Source organism: Mustelus asterias, chromosome 2, assembly GCF_964213995.1.
Source record: "Mustelus asterias chromosome 2, sMusAst1.hap1.1, whole genome shotgun sequence".
Taxonomy (NCBI): domain Eukaryota; kingdom Metazoa; phylum Chordata; class Chondrichthyes; order Carcharhiniformes; family Triakidae; genus Mustelus; species Mustelus asterias.
Window position 1 is genome coordinate 53,510,034 of NC_135802.1, and position 20,911 is coordinate 53,530,944.

The following is a 20,911-nucleotide window of genomic DNA, read 5'->3' on the forward strand; positions in this document are numbered from 1 at the left end:
GAGTGTACTAATACAAATGCACTCGTGACACTAATGCATCCCGGTGCAATTTCAGCCTCATAGTTTCTGATAATCTAAAATGGAGGCTGGAGACAAAGCTGAATAGTAGTCAGATGTCTGTGTCGATATGCGCGATCTTCTTGGAGATCCTCTCCACTTGGAGCACGATTTGTCTGTACCTTTAAGACTTGATTAGCTGTAAAGACTCGCATTCCAATCATTATTCATTATTCTGTAAATTGAGTTTGTGTCTTTACATGCCCTGTTTGTGAACAGATCTCCCACTCACCTGACGAAGGAGCATGGCTCCGAAAGCTAGTGGCGTTTGCTACCAAATAAACCTGTTGGACTTTAACTTGGTGTTGTTAGACTCCTTACTGGACAAAGCTGAAGGCAGAAGACATTGTTCAGAAAAAGATAAAATGTCTATTGTTCAGAATTCAACAAAGATACAGCTTCTTAGATGGCTGGGTCAACACATTCAGAATGCTAATCAATGTATTTTTACAGTCAGAGTTTCTGTTGTGGTCCAACAGTCACAATTTTAAGTTGTATAAAGACAGATCTAAAGCAGATGTCAGAGGTGGCTCTTTTCCGAGGAAGAGTGGACCTGCTCAACAGCCTTCCAGATTGTGCAGTGAATGCTGATTTTCCCAGAAGATGACATGGTTTTAGGTGTCTTGCAGATAATATACAAGACATCACAATTGTGTGGGTAAACTGAATGAACCAGATGGTCTATTCTTGTTTGTATGTTCATTATACAAAATGGGAGAATTGACACTACAAAAGCTGATAAATGTGAGCCATTATCCATCTTCTGTGAAGATGTTTTCTGGATAGCTTCAAAAAAATCATGACTTTTCATCAATAAAGGCTAACGGACAAATATTCCAGGGCTAATTCTGTGACTTTACCTCAAGCCAAGGTAGGCTCTAAGAACATGTTTAATTCCTGTTCTAAAAATGTCATCTTATTGCTATTTCTAATGGACTCTATTGTTGTAAAGGGATTGTCTGTTATTGTATTATTAGTTCTTGGCATTGTATCAGTTTATTGGTTTATTACTTTTTCATCCAAGGAAACCATCCCATTTTAAAAAACTGCAAAGTGACATATTTCTGAAAAGGTGAATTAACATATTGTGGACTAATTCACATTCACCCAGAATACAAAAATAACAGCACATTTAATGTAATTAAATGTGCCAAGGCATTTCACGAGAGCATCATAAAGCAAAATTAGACATCAAGTCACACACACATAGCAACGGTAGGACAGGTGGCCAAAAGATTGGATAAAGAGGTGGGCATTAAGGAGCATCTTAAGTGATCTTGCATTATGACCATCCAAACAGGAAAAGACCAATGGTCCCTTCAATCGACCAACACAATTGTGATGTTATTCAGTTGGTGAACTAAGGTAGGGGTAAAGTTGGTTGATGTTACAAGGTGAAAAAATATGTCGGCTTATTGATGGCACGGATATGTGGACAGAAGCTCATCTCAAGGTTGATGACATCAAGGTTGAAAATAATGTAATTTCATCTTAATCAGTTGTAAGGTAAAGGAATGGATTCAGTCTCCAAGGAACAGAGTTTGGAGTAGGGACCAAAAGCAATAGCTTCAGTGTTCCAAATATTTAACTGGAGGAAATTTCTGCTCATCCAGCACTGGATATTGTATAATCAATCTGAAAATCTAGCATTAATGGAGGATTTGAGAGAGGTGGTGGTGGGGTGAATCCGAGGTGTCATCAGAATACCTGTGCTTTTGGATGATGTAGATGAGAAATAAGATGGGCTCAAGGATAGATCCTTGGGAGACACCAGAGGTAACGGTGTAGAAGTGTGAGGGGAAACCGTTCAAGTGATTTTCTGGCTCCAATTAGTTAGATAAGAAATGGAGACAAACGAACCAGGTGGACGAGAGTGGAGAAACATTGGAGGAGGATGTTGTGGTCAACCTTGGTCAAGGTTGCAGATAGTTTGAGAAGGATGAGTGAGAAGAATGTACTTTTGTCACAATCACAAAGGATGTCAGTGACTTTTATAGGAATCAGTTCAGTACCCGTGGCAGGGGTGAAACTTGTTTGGAAGCATTCAAACAAAGTGGATGGGATTTTTCGGCCTTGCTCGCCCCGAAAACTGGAAAATCCCTCCCAAGGTCAACGGGCCTTTCCATGGTCCGCCCCTCGCCCGCTCTGATTTCCGTGATGGGCGGAACGGTAAAATTCACCCCGGGGTTCCAGGAAAAATGAGGTAGATTTCAAAAGCAACAGCATGTTCAATGAGTTTGTGGCGAAAATGTAGGTGGGGTGACGATGGGGAGATCATTAGCAAGGATGGTAGGATCAAAAGTTGCCTTTTTGAGGAGAGAGGTAATGAAGATGGATTTAATGGAGCAAGGTACAGTTCCTGAAGAGAACAATATCAGCAAATATGGAGACTAGGAGGGGAAGTTCGTTGGTCAACAGTTTAGTGGGAAAAGGGTTGAGGTGACAAGATGAGCTTGGAGAGAGCATGAGGGGAGATGGGAATGAAGATGTAGGGTGAAATTGCCCCAGAAATCAGCAAAGTTCGATATTGGGCAGAGAAATTGGAGAGCGTTTGAGGAAGTTGTCCCAGTGGAAGAAAGGGACAGAACTGGCAGAAGCAGATGGTATTGATTTTAGTGACAACAAAGTCCATGAACGCCTATCAATAATTGTTGGAGGTGAGATTAGAGAAGGCAGGGGAGAAGGTTTTAAGAAGATGTTTTGAAGTTGAAAAGGAGCTGGGGACCATCTTTAACAACCCATGGTCCTGGTGATGAACGGCTGAACCAGCTGGCTGACTTATGTTTTTAAGTCTGCATCTCTTGGACTTAAGGGTGCAGAGTTGAGGCACTACAAGAGGAAATAGCCAAACTGAGAGAGAGTACTGATATTTTTGGGTTGGGGGGGGAGCTAAGGCATTGTTGGTGGGGTTTCTGAGGTGGCTGGTACTGCCGAAACTTCAGACAATACAAGACCCACGAAGCCAGTGTCTCAGTTTAAAGACTTTTTTTAACCAGCAGCTGCTAGGAGCAATCATCATAGGGTCAGGATTGCTCTGAGATAGAGCAGCTAGACCTCTCCAATGAAATCTGACATATACAATTCAAAACAGATCAATTATAGGTTTTTCTTATCAAGTACTCCTGCCTTTCATTAACTTTAAATCAATCACCTTCAATCTACATAAATCAACAGTAATACTTGTTACACACTTTAGCCAATCGCATCTTATCCTCTAGTATAATGCCATTTTATTAGTTCATAGAATCTGGAAGATAATTCCTGTCTTGGCTAACCCCACTTTACATGTTGCCTACTAACCTCAGACACTAGCCCAAATGTATGTCCCCATGAGTTCCCCTGTAAGTCACTGCCAAACCAGATTAACACATGACTCCATGTCTGGGCATGCATCCATCTTATCTGGACAGTGAATAAACCCTATTTATGAAATATGATTAAGTGTTCTAAATGTTCTCTCCATCCAAAACTCTATTGCTGAGTCTTGCATATTCTCAAGGTCTAAACATTCTCTTGAAATATGGCTTTGCCCTAATGCCTTTTACCATGATGTTTCGTAGCAAATTGCTCTTGGCTAAAGTGAACAATATACCTTAAAAATACATTAATACATTCAAAATATCAGCATATGTGTTTTAAAATCATAATCACGTGTTTAAATCTCTTTACTGCATTTCATATGTGTGCAAACTGTCTCCTTGTTAGCTCATAAGCCTGTTTAATAGTCATTTAACTTAATGCAGGTAGTTCTATCAGCACCTTAATGTCTAATGGTTTAACAATCTTACTAATCTATTAGGGTTCTCCCTCTTACAGGCATCAAAGGTGGAACTGATGGTGCAGTTGAACAAGTCATTAGTTGCAGAAATATAAAAGGCAAATGGAAGGCCTCAGCCTAGACAGTTGGATTTTGAACATGCAGTTGGTAAATGAATTTGTCTTCTGTGTATGGCAGCTTTACAAGTTGAGGTCAAAGTTGGACAGGCAAGCCGCAGCAATGTGTTCTAGGTCAATCTCCTTGAATCTTCTGACCGCATTCAAGCAGTGTACTGAACTGTCTGGTCTGGGTGACCACAATTACATGTTGGGCTTGGAATTTCATTTGTGAAGGAGGTGTAATGTCCTTGCATTCAGAGTGCAGATCTTGTTGAATGTTGACCACCAGTATTTTTGAGGGAGGTCAAACCTTGGAGGCTCTACTGTGATATTGCTGTCAGCCCAGAGGTTGTGTCCCATGTCCCTTTGGCTAAAACCTTCATCACTGAAAACATTTGCAGAGCTCTAGAAAGGTTTGAGTAATTTGAGTCGCATATACTATAGGTTCTGAAGGTCTTCATGGATTGGCCTTTATATGGTCAAACTCTTTCAGAGCTTTTAACTGCCAGTGCACGCCAGGAGGTGGGATATTAGACAGGATTGGGAGCCATTTTACAGGTGTTGAATTTAGTTTACCACTGATGTCTGCATTGATGTATTAAAGATGGTGTCCGGGTTTTCTGCATGGCTGCCTTCTGCCCATACAGGGCAGCGGTATTTTCATGAAGAATACACAACAGCAAAGCCAGCACTACAAAGAGTCAATGGATTCTCAGCAGCTGCTCACTAGTTTCCAGTTAATGTTTACGCTTGTCTTTCTGAGATCCTTTTCAGGTGCTCACAATATTAGTGACGGCAGTCCAGGGTGACTCCAGGGTTATGGTTCAATTCTTTAAAGAATTGAACCATAACCCTGGAATCACCCTGGACTGCAGTTTTGCCACAAAAGGAGACCTAGAATTCACTGTTAAGAGAAATATGGGCCATTCACTAACTGGATCAGCAGTAGGTTTCCCTGACTTTAGAATGGCAATGACTTTATTGTTCTACAGATTGATGGAATGACACCAGTTGCATTGATGTTAGTTGCACGGGGTGGGAGATGACAATCTTCACATGTACACCCTGTTTTTAACTCTCATCACTTTGACATGTGCAGCTCAACGTTACTCATCTTGTAGTGTGGGGAAGACTCTTCACATTTACTAGTTAAATGTGGAAAGTATGTCACAAGCAAAGTAAGTGAATTGGGAGATAGTTTTTTTTTCCAAGGTTGGATACAGAAGGGGGTAGGGTGGGGGACAGACTAATACAAGGAAATGATCAGAATGGCCTTATTGGCGATTGTGATCCAACCCTTTATTAGTAACCCCACAGCAAACTCAAGATAAGGTAAAATAAGAAGGTTGGCTTATCTTACACACACACAAAACATAGAATGAGGTTTCATAACGTCTGTCCCTTTTGCACTCGGACAATAAAAGAAGTATAAGGGAAAGAAAGGGATACAGGGCAAAACCGCAATAAAAATAAGAGTTAGGGATTCATGCGAGTCCAGAGACCAGATTCAAAAGTCCAACAGTGTATTCCTTCAGAGGTATTCCATGATGGAAGAAGGCATCGAGATTAATTAGTTTTCTAGGCATCGATACAGGAGTTCTGATGTTTCCAGTCATATACAATGTCGATGATACCTGGACAGAGCTTGTTCTGTTGCTACCTGTTAGATGGTAAAATGGTAGACCGCCTGGATTCAGTCTCAGAGAACAAATATTACAGGTTCTAGCAGTTTGGTGGAGGTCATGTGACATACCTCCCACTTCATCTCTTCGGTTTTGGACAAAGTACTTTCCCATGTTTGGAATCTTGAGAGGTTTAATAGAGGAGTCAGGGTTCCTTTTGTCCTTGCAGACAAACCATGGCCAGAGCTCTGCCTTAGAAATGTGAAGGGTATTGATGCATTTTTTTGGAATTTGATTTTCTGCAGTCACAAGGGCATTAGTGCCTCTTTCAAGATAACAAGGTCCCTGCTGGCTATTGAAGGTTAGAAATTCCTTTAGTAAGAGTCATGGTTAGTCAGGCATGTCAGGGTAAAGCCTTTGTCCATTTAAAAAATAAGAAGAATTTTATAAAGTAACCATGTTTATGTAGATATATATATATTCTTTCCTGTCTTCTGGACGGGACAGTAAGAAATTTTCTATGAACTGAGAAGTGATATTGTTGGCGTCTGACATATTCTGAAGGATTCTCCAAGTAACCATGGTCAGTTTAATCCTTAGGCTTGGACTACACTAGCCCAAATATAAAAGAGAATAAAGATACAGATTACAGTTTGTGGGTGACTATCACTAAACATCTAGCAACCGTGTTTGACGCTAAAGTAATTTCTCACCGGCATGGCACAAGATTGGAAAGATTGATAGGACACCGGCAAACAGCTGCTTTAATGAGCATTCATGAGATGCAAATGAATACAAATGACATTCACGCCGCCTGCCAGCTGGATGACCAATCCGCCATTAACCCACCAATGGGAGAATTGGCATGTGATTTCATGACAGTGGTTTTCCAACTTTTTGGCTGTCACCAGATTCTCCGTGCCTGCCTGCCACCAAGTCCGCCGTGGACAGGTTGGGAGAATTCTGCCCATAGTGTTTGAGCATCCTCGGGGAGCAAGCCAAATTGTGGTTCAAGTAAAAGCAAAAGCTCTTACTTATATGATAAAGATCTGGCAGCACTGACCAACTGCATATTATCTCTCTCAGAGCATTGTCCATGTCAGTAACATAAATGCCCTTTAATAATTTCTCAAACACAGTGAGCAATGAATTGTTTTTAGCTATCAGGCTGGGCACAGGGTGCAATTCCTGCACCAGAACCTGTAAGCCAGAAACATACACGGTATTCAGGGTGACCTAAATTTGCACATGGAACCTCGAATAGACATTGAACCCCTTAACTTCCCCGGCAATGGGTCTAGTGTAGGATTGCCAACACCATTTGAACATATTACTGGAGGTTTCAGCACATGACCTTTTGTAGCTTTTATCCCCATCTCCAGTATTTTTATAACTGATAAACAAAAGAATCGAAAGAAAATAAACATATCACTTTTTAAGTTCCCTATGAATTTTCTGTTGGTTCACTAGCAGAGTGTCTGTAAGATTAATCTTCAAATCCTGGAGATGCTAGGGTAATTGTGGAGAATTAACATCCTTATCCTAATGGCTAGGTCATGCGGGATGTGGATATTTCTTCTACTGCCTTTACCAATGTTGCAGGCAGCCCACATAAAGTGCATAATAATTGCATATGCTCAGTCCACCATATTGATTGTTTAAGATGGATCGTGTCCGGAGGGAGGCGATGCACAAATCTCCAGAGAACGGAGGGAAAAACGTTCCCAACGCCGCCCTCATCCTGATGGCCACCTTTGTGTGCGGCTGCATCAAGCTGTGTGTAGATCCTCGGTACACTAACAGCAAGTGCCACTATTTTTTGAGGTTCTACCTGTCCCAAGTGTTGCGGAGGATGGGTTTGGCCACATTGCCGCGGAACGCTCCAAGTAGTTGGACCGTACCGCAGCACCTGTCCTTCATGGAGAAATTCTTCCGGAAACACACCTTTGACCACATGGCTATCAAGCAGTGGTCAGCACGTAATGTCCTTGAGGCCCTGAGAGAAAAGGAGACGGCAGATCCTGTCGGATGGTTCCCTGAGCGGACTGTCAATGTCATTTGGCAGAATGCCTCATCACCAGAACTCACAAACAAGCAGCAAGACCTGGCTTGGCTGGTGGTGAGAAGGGCACTCCCCGTCAGATCCTTTATGCACGCCCGAGGGCTCAACCTCACCGCACGCTGCCCTCAAAGCGGCTGCGGGGCTGATGAGACGGTCGCACACCTCCTTGTGGAATGTGCCTTTGCAAAGAAGGTCTGGAGTGAGATGCAGTGGTATTTGTCGCGGTTCGTCCCGAGCAGCTCGGTGACACAGGACTCTGTGCTCTACGGGCTGTTTCCGGGGACGCACACCGAGACAAATATCAACTGCTGCTGGAGGGTCATCAACTCGGTGAAGGACGCGCTTTGGTCCACCCGAAACTTGCTGATCTTCCAGCTGAAAGAATTGTCCTCGACCGAGTGTTGCAGACTGGCACATTCCAAGGTCCAGGACTACGTGCTCAGGGACGCGCTCAAGCTTGGGGCAGCCGCCGCAAAGGCACAATGGGGAAAGGCCACCGTGTAAAGTGTCTCAACCGAGGCAGACCGAGGGCCGGGTAACTGCAGAATACCCTTGGCCTGCGTAACTGTGTGCCAATCTGAAAAATAACGACACACAGTAAACTTGGATGATGCATGTACATAGTTTTAAGTAATGAAATGTAATGAATGTAATGTTTTGTAAATAAGCACTGTACTGTAGGGTAAAAATGATTCATTTATTGGACTGTTTGTAACCATTGGATCTGTCGTTTGAAATGTCTTATTTGAGAGGTTTTTTTGTGAATAAAGTATATTTTTGAAAAAAAAATTGATTGTTTAAGCATCCATTTTGTGCCTGAAAATCAGATGCAACACTTTTGAATTTATAATTCTGTAAAACTGAAGAGCATTACTGAAATATATTTTAAATCACACTAGTCCTGAACAAACCAGTATTTAAAACTGGCTTGTGGAGCTGGAAAGAGATAGGAACCCATCTCCTAGTTTTCAGATAGTACAGTGATCAACAATTCTTAAACCTTGTATCTATTAAGTCAGAAAATTTCCTCCAGGAATATATTAGGAGAGGACCGATATATTCAAGCGTAAAGCAAAAAATTGTCTATTTTGATTGAAGGTTCCTTTGGAGTATGAAATAAACATGTAAAAAGGAAGTACACATGAATATTGAAGATATTCTTTCAGAAGTAACTTCAGAGAAATGCAACTTAGCAAGAGGAAACTGAGTGTGAGGTCAATATGTTTTAGAATTGTATAATTGTTGGGAAAACTTGAACTTGTATTTGTTTCACATTTTTAAAGTTTATTTATTAGAGCCACAAGTAGGCTTACATTAACACTGCATTGAAGTTGCTATGAAAATCCCCTCGTCGCCACACTCTGGTGCCTGTTAGGGTAGAAGAATCATAGAATCCTACAGTGCAGAAGAAGGCCATTCGGCCCATCGAGTCTGCACCGACCACAATCCCACCCAGGCCCTATCCCCATAACCCCATGCATTTACACTAGCTGGTCTCCCGACAGAGGGGCAATTTAGCATGGCTAATACGCCTAACCCACACACCTTTAGACTGTGGGAGGAAACCAGAGCACCCGGAGGAAACCCATGCAGACACAGAAAGAACATGCAGACTCTGGGTCCCTGGCTCTGTAAGGCAGCAGTGCTAACCACTGTGCCATCGACTTGGCTGGAAGTGCATTTTGATAACAGCTAAAAAATATTCAGTGAAGTTGCCTCTATATGAAATCTTTGTTGAAAAAGTTGATATGATTTTATTAATGCCCTTGATACCCAACTATCAGTGCACCCTATATACTGCAGATTTGTGATTTAAATTTCCTTTTTTCAGGAGACAATTTTTAAGAAATTGTGCTTTTCGAACAATGACCACAATGTCAGTTAGAATAAAGAGAAGTGTACACGACTGATGTTACAGGCCATTTCCTGTTTAGCTTAATCTCCCTTTGCTTGTATTAATTAAATAAATACTTCTTGGCAATTTATTAAGTGTGACCAGTCATATAATGAATATCACTGGATTCTCCAAACCAGGGAAAGTGTGTCGAATATTGGCCTCATAGAAACTTACAGAGCAAGAAGCTTGCCCCTGTCAAATAAAAGGCTTAGCTCTGTGGCCTACTTAACCACTTTATGACTGAATTACGATGCTGATGATGAGGTAATTTGCAGCCTGGAGGAAATGTTGGCCTTGTGAACTTTCCCCTAGCCTACCCTTCAATCAAGTCTGTGATGGGTGTCGGGGCTCGATTTGGGGGTGGGGGCCGAGAAAGGGAGAATACAATCGCATATTTGGCATACACTTAGATGCAAAAGGCAGTTTGAAATCTGGCAACACCGAACATTATCACAGTGTATCACTTTTCCAAAGCGAATGAATCAGGGACGAATCAAAGGTTATTGCAAATGAAACAAAATGTTATAACCAACTTGCGCAGATGTGGTTTCCAACAGCATTGGAAATATGACAATGCAACTTTGAGGTTAACTTGAACAAAAGCATAATTTTGGAATAGTTTCAGTTGTACCCATGAGTGGGTGTGGGGTGAAAAGAAGGTTGTAACTTGCTGAGTTAGAGTGAAGGTAGCAAGAAGGAAGAGTCCAGAAAGTGATTTCTTGCTATTTGTTAACTGTTTATTGAATTGTAGTACTTGTTTAAATCACAGCCAATAAAAAATGAAGGGGAATTTCACATCTACTATACAGATTACAAAAATTTAAACTGAAATCTACCAAAATAAAAAAAACTGGAATAGATGTCATTAACCAATGCCTTCCGTGCCTGCTGGGCACCGTAGGGATTGGGGTCCATTATTGACTCCTTTTAATCATATTTTAATTTGATGTTTTAAGTTTCCTTTCCACTTTGTCTTTTGTTTTGGGCGGTTCCCCTCCTTTTTGGAAGCTGCCCCTTTTAATTTCCCCTTGTTAATTTGAGTTAGTTTATTTGGTTGGTGTCGAAAGAGCTACCAAAAGGACTGGTATAAACCGTGGTTCATGTGTCCATGCAGCATTAACCTCGTTAGCTTGTTACCCAGTTTAAATGTATCCTGGTTGGGGGGTGTCCTGATTGCTGTTATTATCAAACTGACGACAGGCCATTTTCTTATATCTGTATCTTTTATTCAAGCCTGGATGTCGATTACTGTGATATCATCAAGCTAATAAGGTTGGGCCATTCATTAAATCTTTGAAAAATAACAATAAACGGAGATGATTTGCAACAGAAGCCGGGGTGCTTTATTAACACGTTTAAGAGAGAATCTATTCTAAGCAAAAGTATGAAATTATGCCTCATCGGATTAGGTGGTAAACTGTATCGTTTACAGTTGAACAATTTCTCGCCGCTGTGCCCAAAACTGTTTAACACACAAAAAATATACAACGAGACAAGTCTCTGGGAGGCGACCAACTCCTGGAGCCCCGCGTCCTCCGAGGGTGTGGGCTGTAGAGTGATTGACACGGCGCTAGTCCATAGAGAAGGCGGTGAGCTGCGGCAGTGAGTCAATCGGGTAAGAGGGAATGGGGAGAGGGAGGGAACTGAAGTGGCTCTGACTTGTGTGGAGAATGACAAGCAGCGCAGTGTAGGGGCTGAGAGGCTGAGCCACTTTTCACTGTCGACTTCAGGGGCTGAGACTAGTTATCACTACAAACCCAATCCCCTCTTCACCCCCCGACCCCTCTTCTTTCTCGAATTGCAAGGCAATTGATTTGCAGCCTCGCTTATCTTTGTTTCTAGTGGCCTGCTTGGAATTTGAGAGAGAGAGGGGGAAACTCTCTCTAGGATTTAACTTGTAACAGAGAGAGAAAAGAAACGCCGAGGGGGCGGTGCACACACTTCCTGTGTTTGACAGAAGGATGGGGGGAAGCCTTCAAACTTAAGTCCATCGTTTGGTCTTTTCATTTACTGTCAGCAGGGAAACCAACATTTCTCTGTCCGCATTGAGAGAGAGTTGCTGCTGAGTATCGGGCCAGGATTCCCAGACCGAGAGGTTGGACCACTCTCCCGGAGCGATGTGTGATATGATTTCAGAGCAGTCGACTGAGAAAATCGGTAGAATGAAGAAGTTGAGAAGAACTTTATCCGAGAGTTTCAGTCGTTTGGGTGAGTGTATCAATTCCTGAAGTTTATATTTTTAACATAATAGTGACATTTAGCTTTTTTTTTTCATTTCCTCCAAAGTGTGTTAATTATTAGGTGAAAAATGTCCATTGCCTGTTGGCTCTTTTTTAGTCTCTTAACAAAAAGAAACACTTTCACCGAGGTAAAGCTAGCTGGCGCAGTAATCACAGTGTTTGCTTTTATGCAGCACCGTGAGGCAAGCTGCTGATATGCTCCAAAGGAAAACTGTATTTAAAACATCCAGAACGTTTTTTATATGCTCAGACACGTTTTGCATTATTAAAGCCTTATTGTTCTATATAAAAATTTCCCCCATCCGAGTACTGTGCACAAAATGAGCGGAGGTACGAGGATGACTGACAAACTATACTTATATTTCTGTTTCTACTTTTCTTTTTAAGCCTTGAAGAAGGATGACAACTTCGACGAGGTAAGATGCACACGATGTCTAATGTGTTCAGGTACACTGTGGGGATAATACTGAATTGAAGTTGCTGTACTGATTACAATCAGTTCTCTTTGGGAAATTGGGGAAGGCACTTTACCTTTTTGTGACCAAGGTTCAAATCTGGGTCAGGCTATTATCTGGAATGATTTTGAGCAGTATGAATCCATGTTGGATGGATCCTTTTAAAGGAATCTTTTCATTCGGCATCTCGCCAGGCTTTTGGATCAGCTGGGGATGTTGGATATTAGCTCATCAGTCAATTTGAATGCATTGAAACGCGTCAATTTCTTTGAGTTTATGGTGCTATAAATCTAGGAATGAGGAAGTTTCACATTTCCTGATCTGCTTTGATTGCAAATGACAATATTGGCGCTCTGGATTCTGAGAGCTGTGATCGGTCTACAGAATTGACTGTCGGGGTGAGAATGGGATCAAATCTGGATTGTATGTGAACCTTTTGATACGTGAGATGCTTTTGGTGGAATAGGTACTTCTAATGGGTACAAATGTTCCTCTTCTGAGGAAAGGGTGAATAGGCTGAATTTGAATGTATACCCCTCAAATAAAAACTCAATTTGTAAAACTTGTGTGCCACTGATCCCAGTTTTTAACATGTTTTAACTTTTCCATCTTGATGGAAAAATAAACAAAATCATCCACAATTGAAATATTTTTACAGCAGAAAAGTTAGTTATTTAAGGTTGAGTTATTACGGTGCCTGTGGATCATGAAGTTTGAATTGAGGTGAATCGATTTTTAAAAAATATATATTAGATTTATACATGTGTAATTCAAGTTTGTACAACAGTTTTGAGTAAATATCGTTTTAATCAAGAATTTTACTCAACAATCTCCAGTAAGTGCAAAATATAGCTGCTGATGTTCATCCTCCTTCAAATGGAATGAAATACATTCTTCAATACATCTCTGCAAACTGAAAGAAATAACTTAACCTGAAATTCGGAGCAGTATCAAATGAAGACATTAATCTGTACATATGCAGTGCTGCACAAGACTGCTTCATTAAAATGTGTTTTTAACTCACTACCATGCTACGCTTGCATGTTTGATAGATTAGAATGAGTGCTTTTGCTGTGGTCAGAAGGATAACAATGCGTTCACACCTTATGATGGCAACCATCCTTGCGTTTGTTTGTCGACCTAGTTGGGTGTGTCTGTCAGTTGTCTACTTTCTTGGCTGGGGTCAAGGAAGGCAAATACATAAGGTCAAAGGACCTTGCCATGCTTTGCCCCTCGCCCATTCCAATGCCTGTGGAGGATGGGCCGGTAAAATTCTGGCGATAGTATCTGTTTGGGGGTGGTGATGATTCTAGGGTGATATGGTTGGCAATAGAATCTTGATGTGCAGAGTTTAATAACCTGATACTGGATCCAGGCAGGTCTGTAGTACTCCACGGTAATGATGATTGATCAGTCAGCTTGGTTTCTTCATGGAACCTGGAGGGGTAGACATGTTTCATGGCAGGATTCTTTGCTTTTGGCTGCAGTTAACCCTGAAACTTGATGACCTAATGGGTGGTCATGATCATTAGTGCTTGGGGGAGAAAATGGAAACGCAGTGGATTTCTCAGTGGTTTGGTTTACTTGTCATTAATGTGTGATCAAAAGGCAAAGCTTTTTGGTTTGCCTTATCTGTGAAATTGAAGTGGTGACTTGGGAAGAATTGACCCAACAATTCACAATAAGTTCTCTCCTTGCATTTGCTGTAAAATTCAAATTTGTTTCAGATGCAAAATCTGCCCAACATTCATTTTGTGACATAATTAACTTGAGCAGTGAATTTGTGTTGCCGCTCTATTAATAGCTGTAATGTTGCAGGTGTTTTGTATTATTAATGATCAAACTCATTTAAATTTCACACCTAATTTGTCACATGTAAATGAAATTCAGATTTGAATTTGATTTGTTACTATTATGAAGCTACAGTGGACACTCTGAACTTTAGATTTGTTAAATTACATTGTTGTGAATTTAAAGGTGTTTATATGTTGTACAAAATGCAATCCTTTAGTGTTCTTTGTTCAGCAGGATGGGTTATGCTCTGAAACCTACTTTACAAAAAGTGCTGTTTTCCTGGCTACTAAATCTTGCATTATTTGAGAATGGAATGTTGCAAAAACTATTCCTATACACTCAACTGTTATTTGTGAAACCACTTTTTAAAAAAAAAAGAAATTTGGCCCCTGCTCTGCCATTCAACAAGATCATGGCTAAGCTTCTATCTCAACACCATCTTCCTGCACTATCCCTTGATAATGGTAGTGAGAAACCTGGTGCTTTGAACATACTCCATAACTGAGCCTTCACAGCCCTTGGGGTAGTGTATTCCAAAGATTCACCCCTCTGACTGAAATAAGTTCCTCATCTCAGTCCTAAATGGCTTCTTATCCAGAGCATCTCCTGGTCTCCAGTCAGGGGAATCCTCCTTGCATCTGCCCTGTATGAATTTTGTATACCTCCAATGAGGTTGCCTGTCATTCTTCTAAACTCTGGAGAATACAGGCCCAGATTCCTCAATCTCTTCTCATAGAACAATCCTCCCATTCCATGAACCAGTGTTGCATTTCCTCTTTGGTCAGTATGTCCTTCCTTGGATAAGGTGACCAAAACTGCACACTGTGGTCTCACAAAGGTTCTATACAATTACAGCAAAGCTTCCTTACTCCTGTATTCAAAACCTGAATGTTAGCTTTTAGTGACTTAAGAACAAGGACATCCAGGTGTCTTTGAACAGCAATGGTTCCCAATCTCGCTCCGTTTTTGAAAAAATACTGTGTTTATTTTCCCACAAAAAGTTGATAGCCTGTATTTTTCCGCATTATATTCCACCTGCCATGTTCTTACACATTCATTTGGCCTGTCTAAATCTCCTTGAAGCCTCTTTGCACACTCCCCAAAGCTCCCATTCCCACCAAGTTTTGTGTCATTAGCAAACTTGGAAATACTTTTGGCCTTTGGTCCCCACCTCCAAATCATTGATGTAGATTGTGAATAGCTGAGGCTCAACACTGATCCTGGCAGTATCCCACTGAGCCACAGCCTGCCATCCTGAGAGTGATCCATTTACCCGTGCTGTTTTATTGGATACAGTAAGAAGTTTCTCAACACCAGGTTAAGGTGAGTGAAGGAGCAGCGCTCCGAAAGTTCGTGATACCAAATAAACCTGTTGGACTTTAACCTGGTGTTGTGAGACTTCTTACTGTGCCCACCCAAGTCCAACGCCGGCATCTCCGCATATTTTATTGGGCACATTTACAGTAGGTCACAATGTCGTCTTAAATAGTTTTCTTTGCAAACTTGTTTAAACAGCAGACAGTGCTGAAAATTGTCTATTTTTCCATAAACTCTGATTAGTTTATTGCTGATTCAGTGTGAAGGAAGAGATTTATTTCAAACATTGTCACATTTGGAGATAAGTTGCTGTTGATTACCTCTTTGTTCTAACAAAGCATAACTGGTGGTTCCTTTCTCAGTGGGTAAACCCAAGAAAGGGAGCAATACAGTATTACACTGCTTTAGATCTTTATCAGCTTAGTCCACATATTTGCATGTGGATGCATTCAAGGAAAAAACTATATTTTGCTTCAAAACAAATCTGCTCTTAGTGTACATGTGAAAATTATGCAGATTTGAACAGCATGAAATGTGTACCCATCACAAGGTCTTGACTGTGGTGACTATAGCAACTTCCTATTGAAACTGCCAAAATAAACACTTTGGAAAAATATCTGTTTTATGTAGTTTTTATGGCATATTAACATTTTACTTTGTGGTGAGCTAAGTATGTGATACTAAAACTCAACTAGAGTTGTACCATTGACTTAAGTTACAGTGCAGAATTTAAATTGTGCTATACCTCAGGCCTGCTGCTTCCATATTTAATACATGTTTGTGAGTTTGTGCCTCTAACAGTATTACTTTAACATTTTAGTGTCCACTATTCATTTTATACAAGAGCCATAAGCAACACTAAACTTCCATCAATCAGGAGGTGGATATAGTTGGCATCAAACTTGACATGTAGGGAGCATGCTTTGTATAGGAAAGGATGACTGACCTAATTAAAACTTCAGATGTGTTCCAGAGTATATTTACCATGCTGTAGAGGTTTGTTTCATGCTGTGTGTGGATTTTATCTGGTTTAATCTGTCAATTAAGGGTTATTAATGTACATGGAGCACATTGAAATCAATACTTTTTTTTGTATATTTTAGACAAAGCAATTGATAACTTCCTCTGGTTAACTAACATTTCTGGAAAAATAAACTCATTACATTGCCACAATGGCATTTAGTTCTGTTTTTATTTGCCCAATTATCCCACTTGGTATATTTGAAGTGTTGCAGAACAAATGAAAATAAATCATAAACTTGCATCAAAAACAATTTTTCCCCTCTGTACAAATAGCAAAATACATCCCACTCAGCCCATAAACAATCCTGACATTAGATGCACCTATGAAGGCTTTCTCCAAGGATTGAATCATTTTCTTTTTGAAAGTTACGACTGATTCCTCTTCACTCTCCAGCATTCGAGTTTAAAAAAAAATCATCTGATTCTTTTACTAACTGTATATTCTGGTAACAGTTAAACAGCTTCTCCTGATTTATGCTCATGTATAATTTAAAGTATTAAATGTTTCCTCAACTCTCTGCTTTTAGGAAAACATCCTCTGCTTTTAGGAAAATATTCTCTATCTCCAAGATACCTATATCCCTCAATTCTTGTCGATCTCCTCTGCAACTAAATCATAGATTCCATAGCCATTTCGTGAGTAGGGCCCCAATTGTGTTCAGAGAAATGTACTGCTGTCAATTGCTTATAGAACGGCTTCTCCCCTGCTGCCATCAGACCTTTGAATGGACCTATCTTTTATATTAAGTTAATCTTTCTCTATATCCTAGCTATGACTGTAACACTGTAATCTGCACCCTCTCCTTTCTTCCTTCCCATGTATTCTATAAATGGTATGTATAGTGCAAGGAACAATACTTTTCACTATATCAATACATGTGACAATAATAAATCAAATCTGCACTTAACCTTTCAGAATTTCAGTGCTCCTTCAATAGCCTGGGCTTCATCTCTTAAGATAGACTCTCTATCTTCCAGTATGCTCCACTGCACAGAATGGGCAAGTATCAGAAATTAAAAAAGAAGAATATAAAAGGAAGCTAGGGTAGAATTAAAAGCCGAATGTACACACAATGGGCAAGATGGAGGGGAAACATTTAAGTGATAGGTGAATCCATGATCTTCACATACTTCACCCTGTCACAGCTCAACTACTGCTGAAACCCTTGTTTATATCTTTTATTGTTGACCTCTGGATTTGACGATTATACTGCTCTCCTGGCTGGTGTCCCATTTTCCACCCTCTTTTAAGCTTTGATAACATCGTAACTCTCATCAAGTCTCATTTATCAGCCCTGGGCTTACTGACTTACATTAGTCCTGGAACTCCTCAATTTTAAAGTTCTCATCTTTGTATTGAAATCCCTGCACATTCTTAGTAAGTGACTTAGTAGGCATTAGTAAGTCCTACAACCCTTAAATATATTTACTCCCCCTATTCTGGCCTCTTGAGTCACCCCAGTTTTAATTGCACCACCATTGGTGGCCTGTTTTCAGCTGTCTCGGCCTTGAGCCTGAGTATAGAAATAAGGGGTTAAGAATGAGTATAGAAATAGGAGGTTAGTCCAGACGAATGTGTGCCTGGAAAGATGGTGCAGGAGGGAGGGCTTTAGATTTCGGGGACATTGGGATCATTTTTGGGGAGGGTGGGACCTGTTCAAGGTGGACGGCTTGCATAGAAGAAGAGATATATGTAGGCAAATTTCAGAGACATGTAAAAGCCATAGGGAATTTCAACGTCCTCAATAGTGTGAAAAGTTTAGGAGTGGAATTCTTAAAATATATCCAGGAGAACTTTTTAAGATAGTACATAGAAAGTCCAACGAGAAGGGGCGGTCCTGGACTTAATTTTAACTAACAAAGTATCAGTGGGAGAAGCATTTTGCAGGCAGTAATCATAATTCTGTTAGATTTAGGATTGTTATGGAAAAGGACAATGCTGGCCTGAAATCAAAGTTCTAAACTGGGGGAAGGCTAATTTTTTTTTCTAATAAGATCATATATTATTTGGCCAAAGTGGATTGGGAACCAGCTGTGACGGAATAGTGGGAAGTATTCACGAAAGGAATAGAGGGCCAACATGTTCCAATAAAGAAAAAAGATGGGACCAACAAATCCAGTGGATCCTGGCTATTGAAAGATAGTAAGAAGTCTCACAACACCAGGTTAAAGTCCAACAGGTTTATTTGGCAGCACTAGCTTTCGGAGTCTCGAGCTCCATCAGGTGAGTGAGGACTTGTGTTCAAAAACAGGGCATATAAAGACACAAACTCAATTTACAAGATAGTGGTTGGAATGTGAGTCTTCAAGGTACAGACAATGTGAGTGGAGAGAGGGTTAAGCACAGGTTAAAGAGATGTGTATTGTCTCCAACCAGGACAGTTAGTGAGATTTTGCAAGCCCAGGCAAGTCGTGAGGGTTACAGATAGTGTGACATGAACCCAAGATCCCGGTTGAGGCCGTCCTCGTGTGTGGAACTTGGCTATCAGTTTCTGCTCAGCGATTCTGCGTTGTCATGTGTGAAGGCCGCCTTGGAGAACGCTTACCTGAAGATCAGAGGCTGAATGCCCGTGACTGCTGAATTGTTCCCCGACTGGAAGGGAACACTCCTGCCTGGTGATTGTCGAACGATGTTCATTCATTCATTGTCATAGCGTCTGCATGGTCTCCCCAATGTACCATGCCTCGGGACATCCTTTCCTGCAGCGTATCAGGTAGACAATGTTGGCTGAGTTGCAAGAGTATGTACCATGTATCTGGTGGATGGTGTTCTCACGTGAGATGATGGCATTCATGTCGATGATCCGGACAATGGTCCGCAGCAAACTACCCAGCCTCCAGGAGAACAGTGACCACAACCCTTAGCAACCTCTGCAAGACGTGCCGGATCATCGACACGGATGCCATCATCTCATGTGAGAACACCATCCACCAGGTACACAGTACATACTCCTGTAACTCGGCCAACATTGTCTCTCTGATACGCTGCAGGAAAGGATGTCCCGAGGCATGGTACATTGTCGTAGCGTCTGCATGGTCTCCCCAATGAATAAATGAACACCGCTCGACAATCACCAGGCAGGAGTGTTCCCTTCCAGTCGGGGAACACTTCAGCAGTCACGGGCATTCAGCCTCTGATCTTCGGGTAAGCGTTCTCCAAGGCGGCCTTCACACATGACAACGCAGAATCGCTGAGCAGAAACTGATAGCCCAGTTCCACACATGAGGACGGCCTCAACCGGGATCTTGGGTTCATGTCACACTATATCTGTAACCCCCATGACTTGCCTGGGCTTGCAAAATCTCACTAACTGTCCTGGCTGGAGACAATACACATCTCTTTAACCTGTGCTTAACCCTCTCTTCACTCACATTGTCTGTACCTTGAAGACTCACATTCCAACCACTATCTTGTAAATTGAGTTTGTGTCTTTATATGCCCTATTTTTGAACACAAGTCCTCACTCACCTGATGAAGGAGCTTGAGACTTCGAAAGCTAGTGCTGCCAAATAAACCTGTTGGACTTTAACCTGGTGTTGTGAGACTTCTTACTGTGCTTACCCCAGTCCATCGCCGGCATCTCCACATTATTGAAAGATATGCAGCCAAACATGCATTCACTGCAGCAGAACCAGAAAGTCCTGCCGGCGTGAATAGCCTGAAGATTCCGTCCATAGTGTATTTGAATTTCCAAAATACATTTGCTAAGACATCACATTAAAGGTTACTAGACAAGATAAGAGTTTGATGTTGGGGGTAATAGATTAGCATAGATAGATGACTAGCGAACTAACTGGATAGTCTTGATTTTCACAAGAAGTCTCAACACCAGGTTTATTTGGTATCACGAGCTTTTGGAGCGCTGCTCCTTCATCAGCTCACCTGATGAAGGAACATCACTCCGAAAACTCTTGATACCATATAAACCTGTTGGACTTTAACCTGGTGTTGAGACTTCTTACTGTGCCCACCTCAGTCCAACGCCGGCATCTCCACATCATTTTTACAATGGCAAACTATAACTTGGAGTGCCAGAGATTAGTGCTGGAGTCTCAACTGTTTGTGATTTCTATTCATGACTTGAATGAAGGGACTGACTGCATTGTAGCCAGATTTGCTGCTGATACAAAGATGGGTGGGAAAGCATGTTGTGAGGAAGGCACATAGGGCCTGAAAAGTGATTATAGACAGATAACAACTGGGTGTACAAATGGATGGAGATGGAGCATAACCTGGGAAAATGAGGTTGCACACTTTGACGGGGAGAATAGGAAAGCTGAATATGATTTAAATGGAAAGAGACAGCAGAATGCTGCAGTACACAGGGATTGGGATTTTCTTGTGCACGAATTGCACAAAAATCAGCATGCAGGTATAGCAAGTCTTTAGGGAGACTTTCATTGCAAGAGAGGAAAGAGTTTGGTGTCTAAAAATAGGGAAATCTTGCTCCAACTGTTAAGGGCATTAGTGTACAGTTTTGGTCACTTTGAGGAATGACCTATTTGCATTGGAAGCCATTCTGAGAAGGTCCACTTGGCTGATTCCTGAGCTGAGGGATTAGTTTAAT

At 41.3% G+C, this 20,911-nt stretch overlaps 1 protein-coding gene across 1 annotated transcript in view; it reads left to right on the forward strand.

Annotated features, from left to right (window-relative positions):
* Positions 1–11,144: 11,144 nt before the first annotated feature.
* The window catches only part of cdk14 (cyclin dependent kinase 14), a 570,262-nt gene continuing 560,495 nt past the window's right edge, over positions 11,145–20,911 (forward strand). The window contains exons 1-2 of the mRNA XM_078235399.1: positions 11,145–11,722; positions 12,142–12,170. Coding sequence (XP_078091525.1) covers positions 11,632–11,722; positions 12,142–12,170 — 120 coding nt within the window. The 5' untranslated portion in view covers positions 11,145–11,631. The remainder of the gene's footprint in view (positions 11,723–12,141; positions 12,171–20,911) is intronic.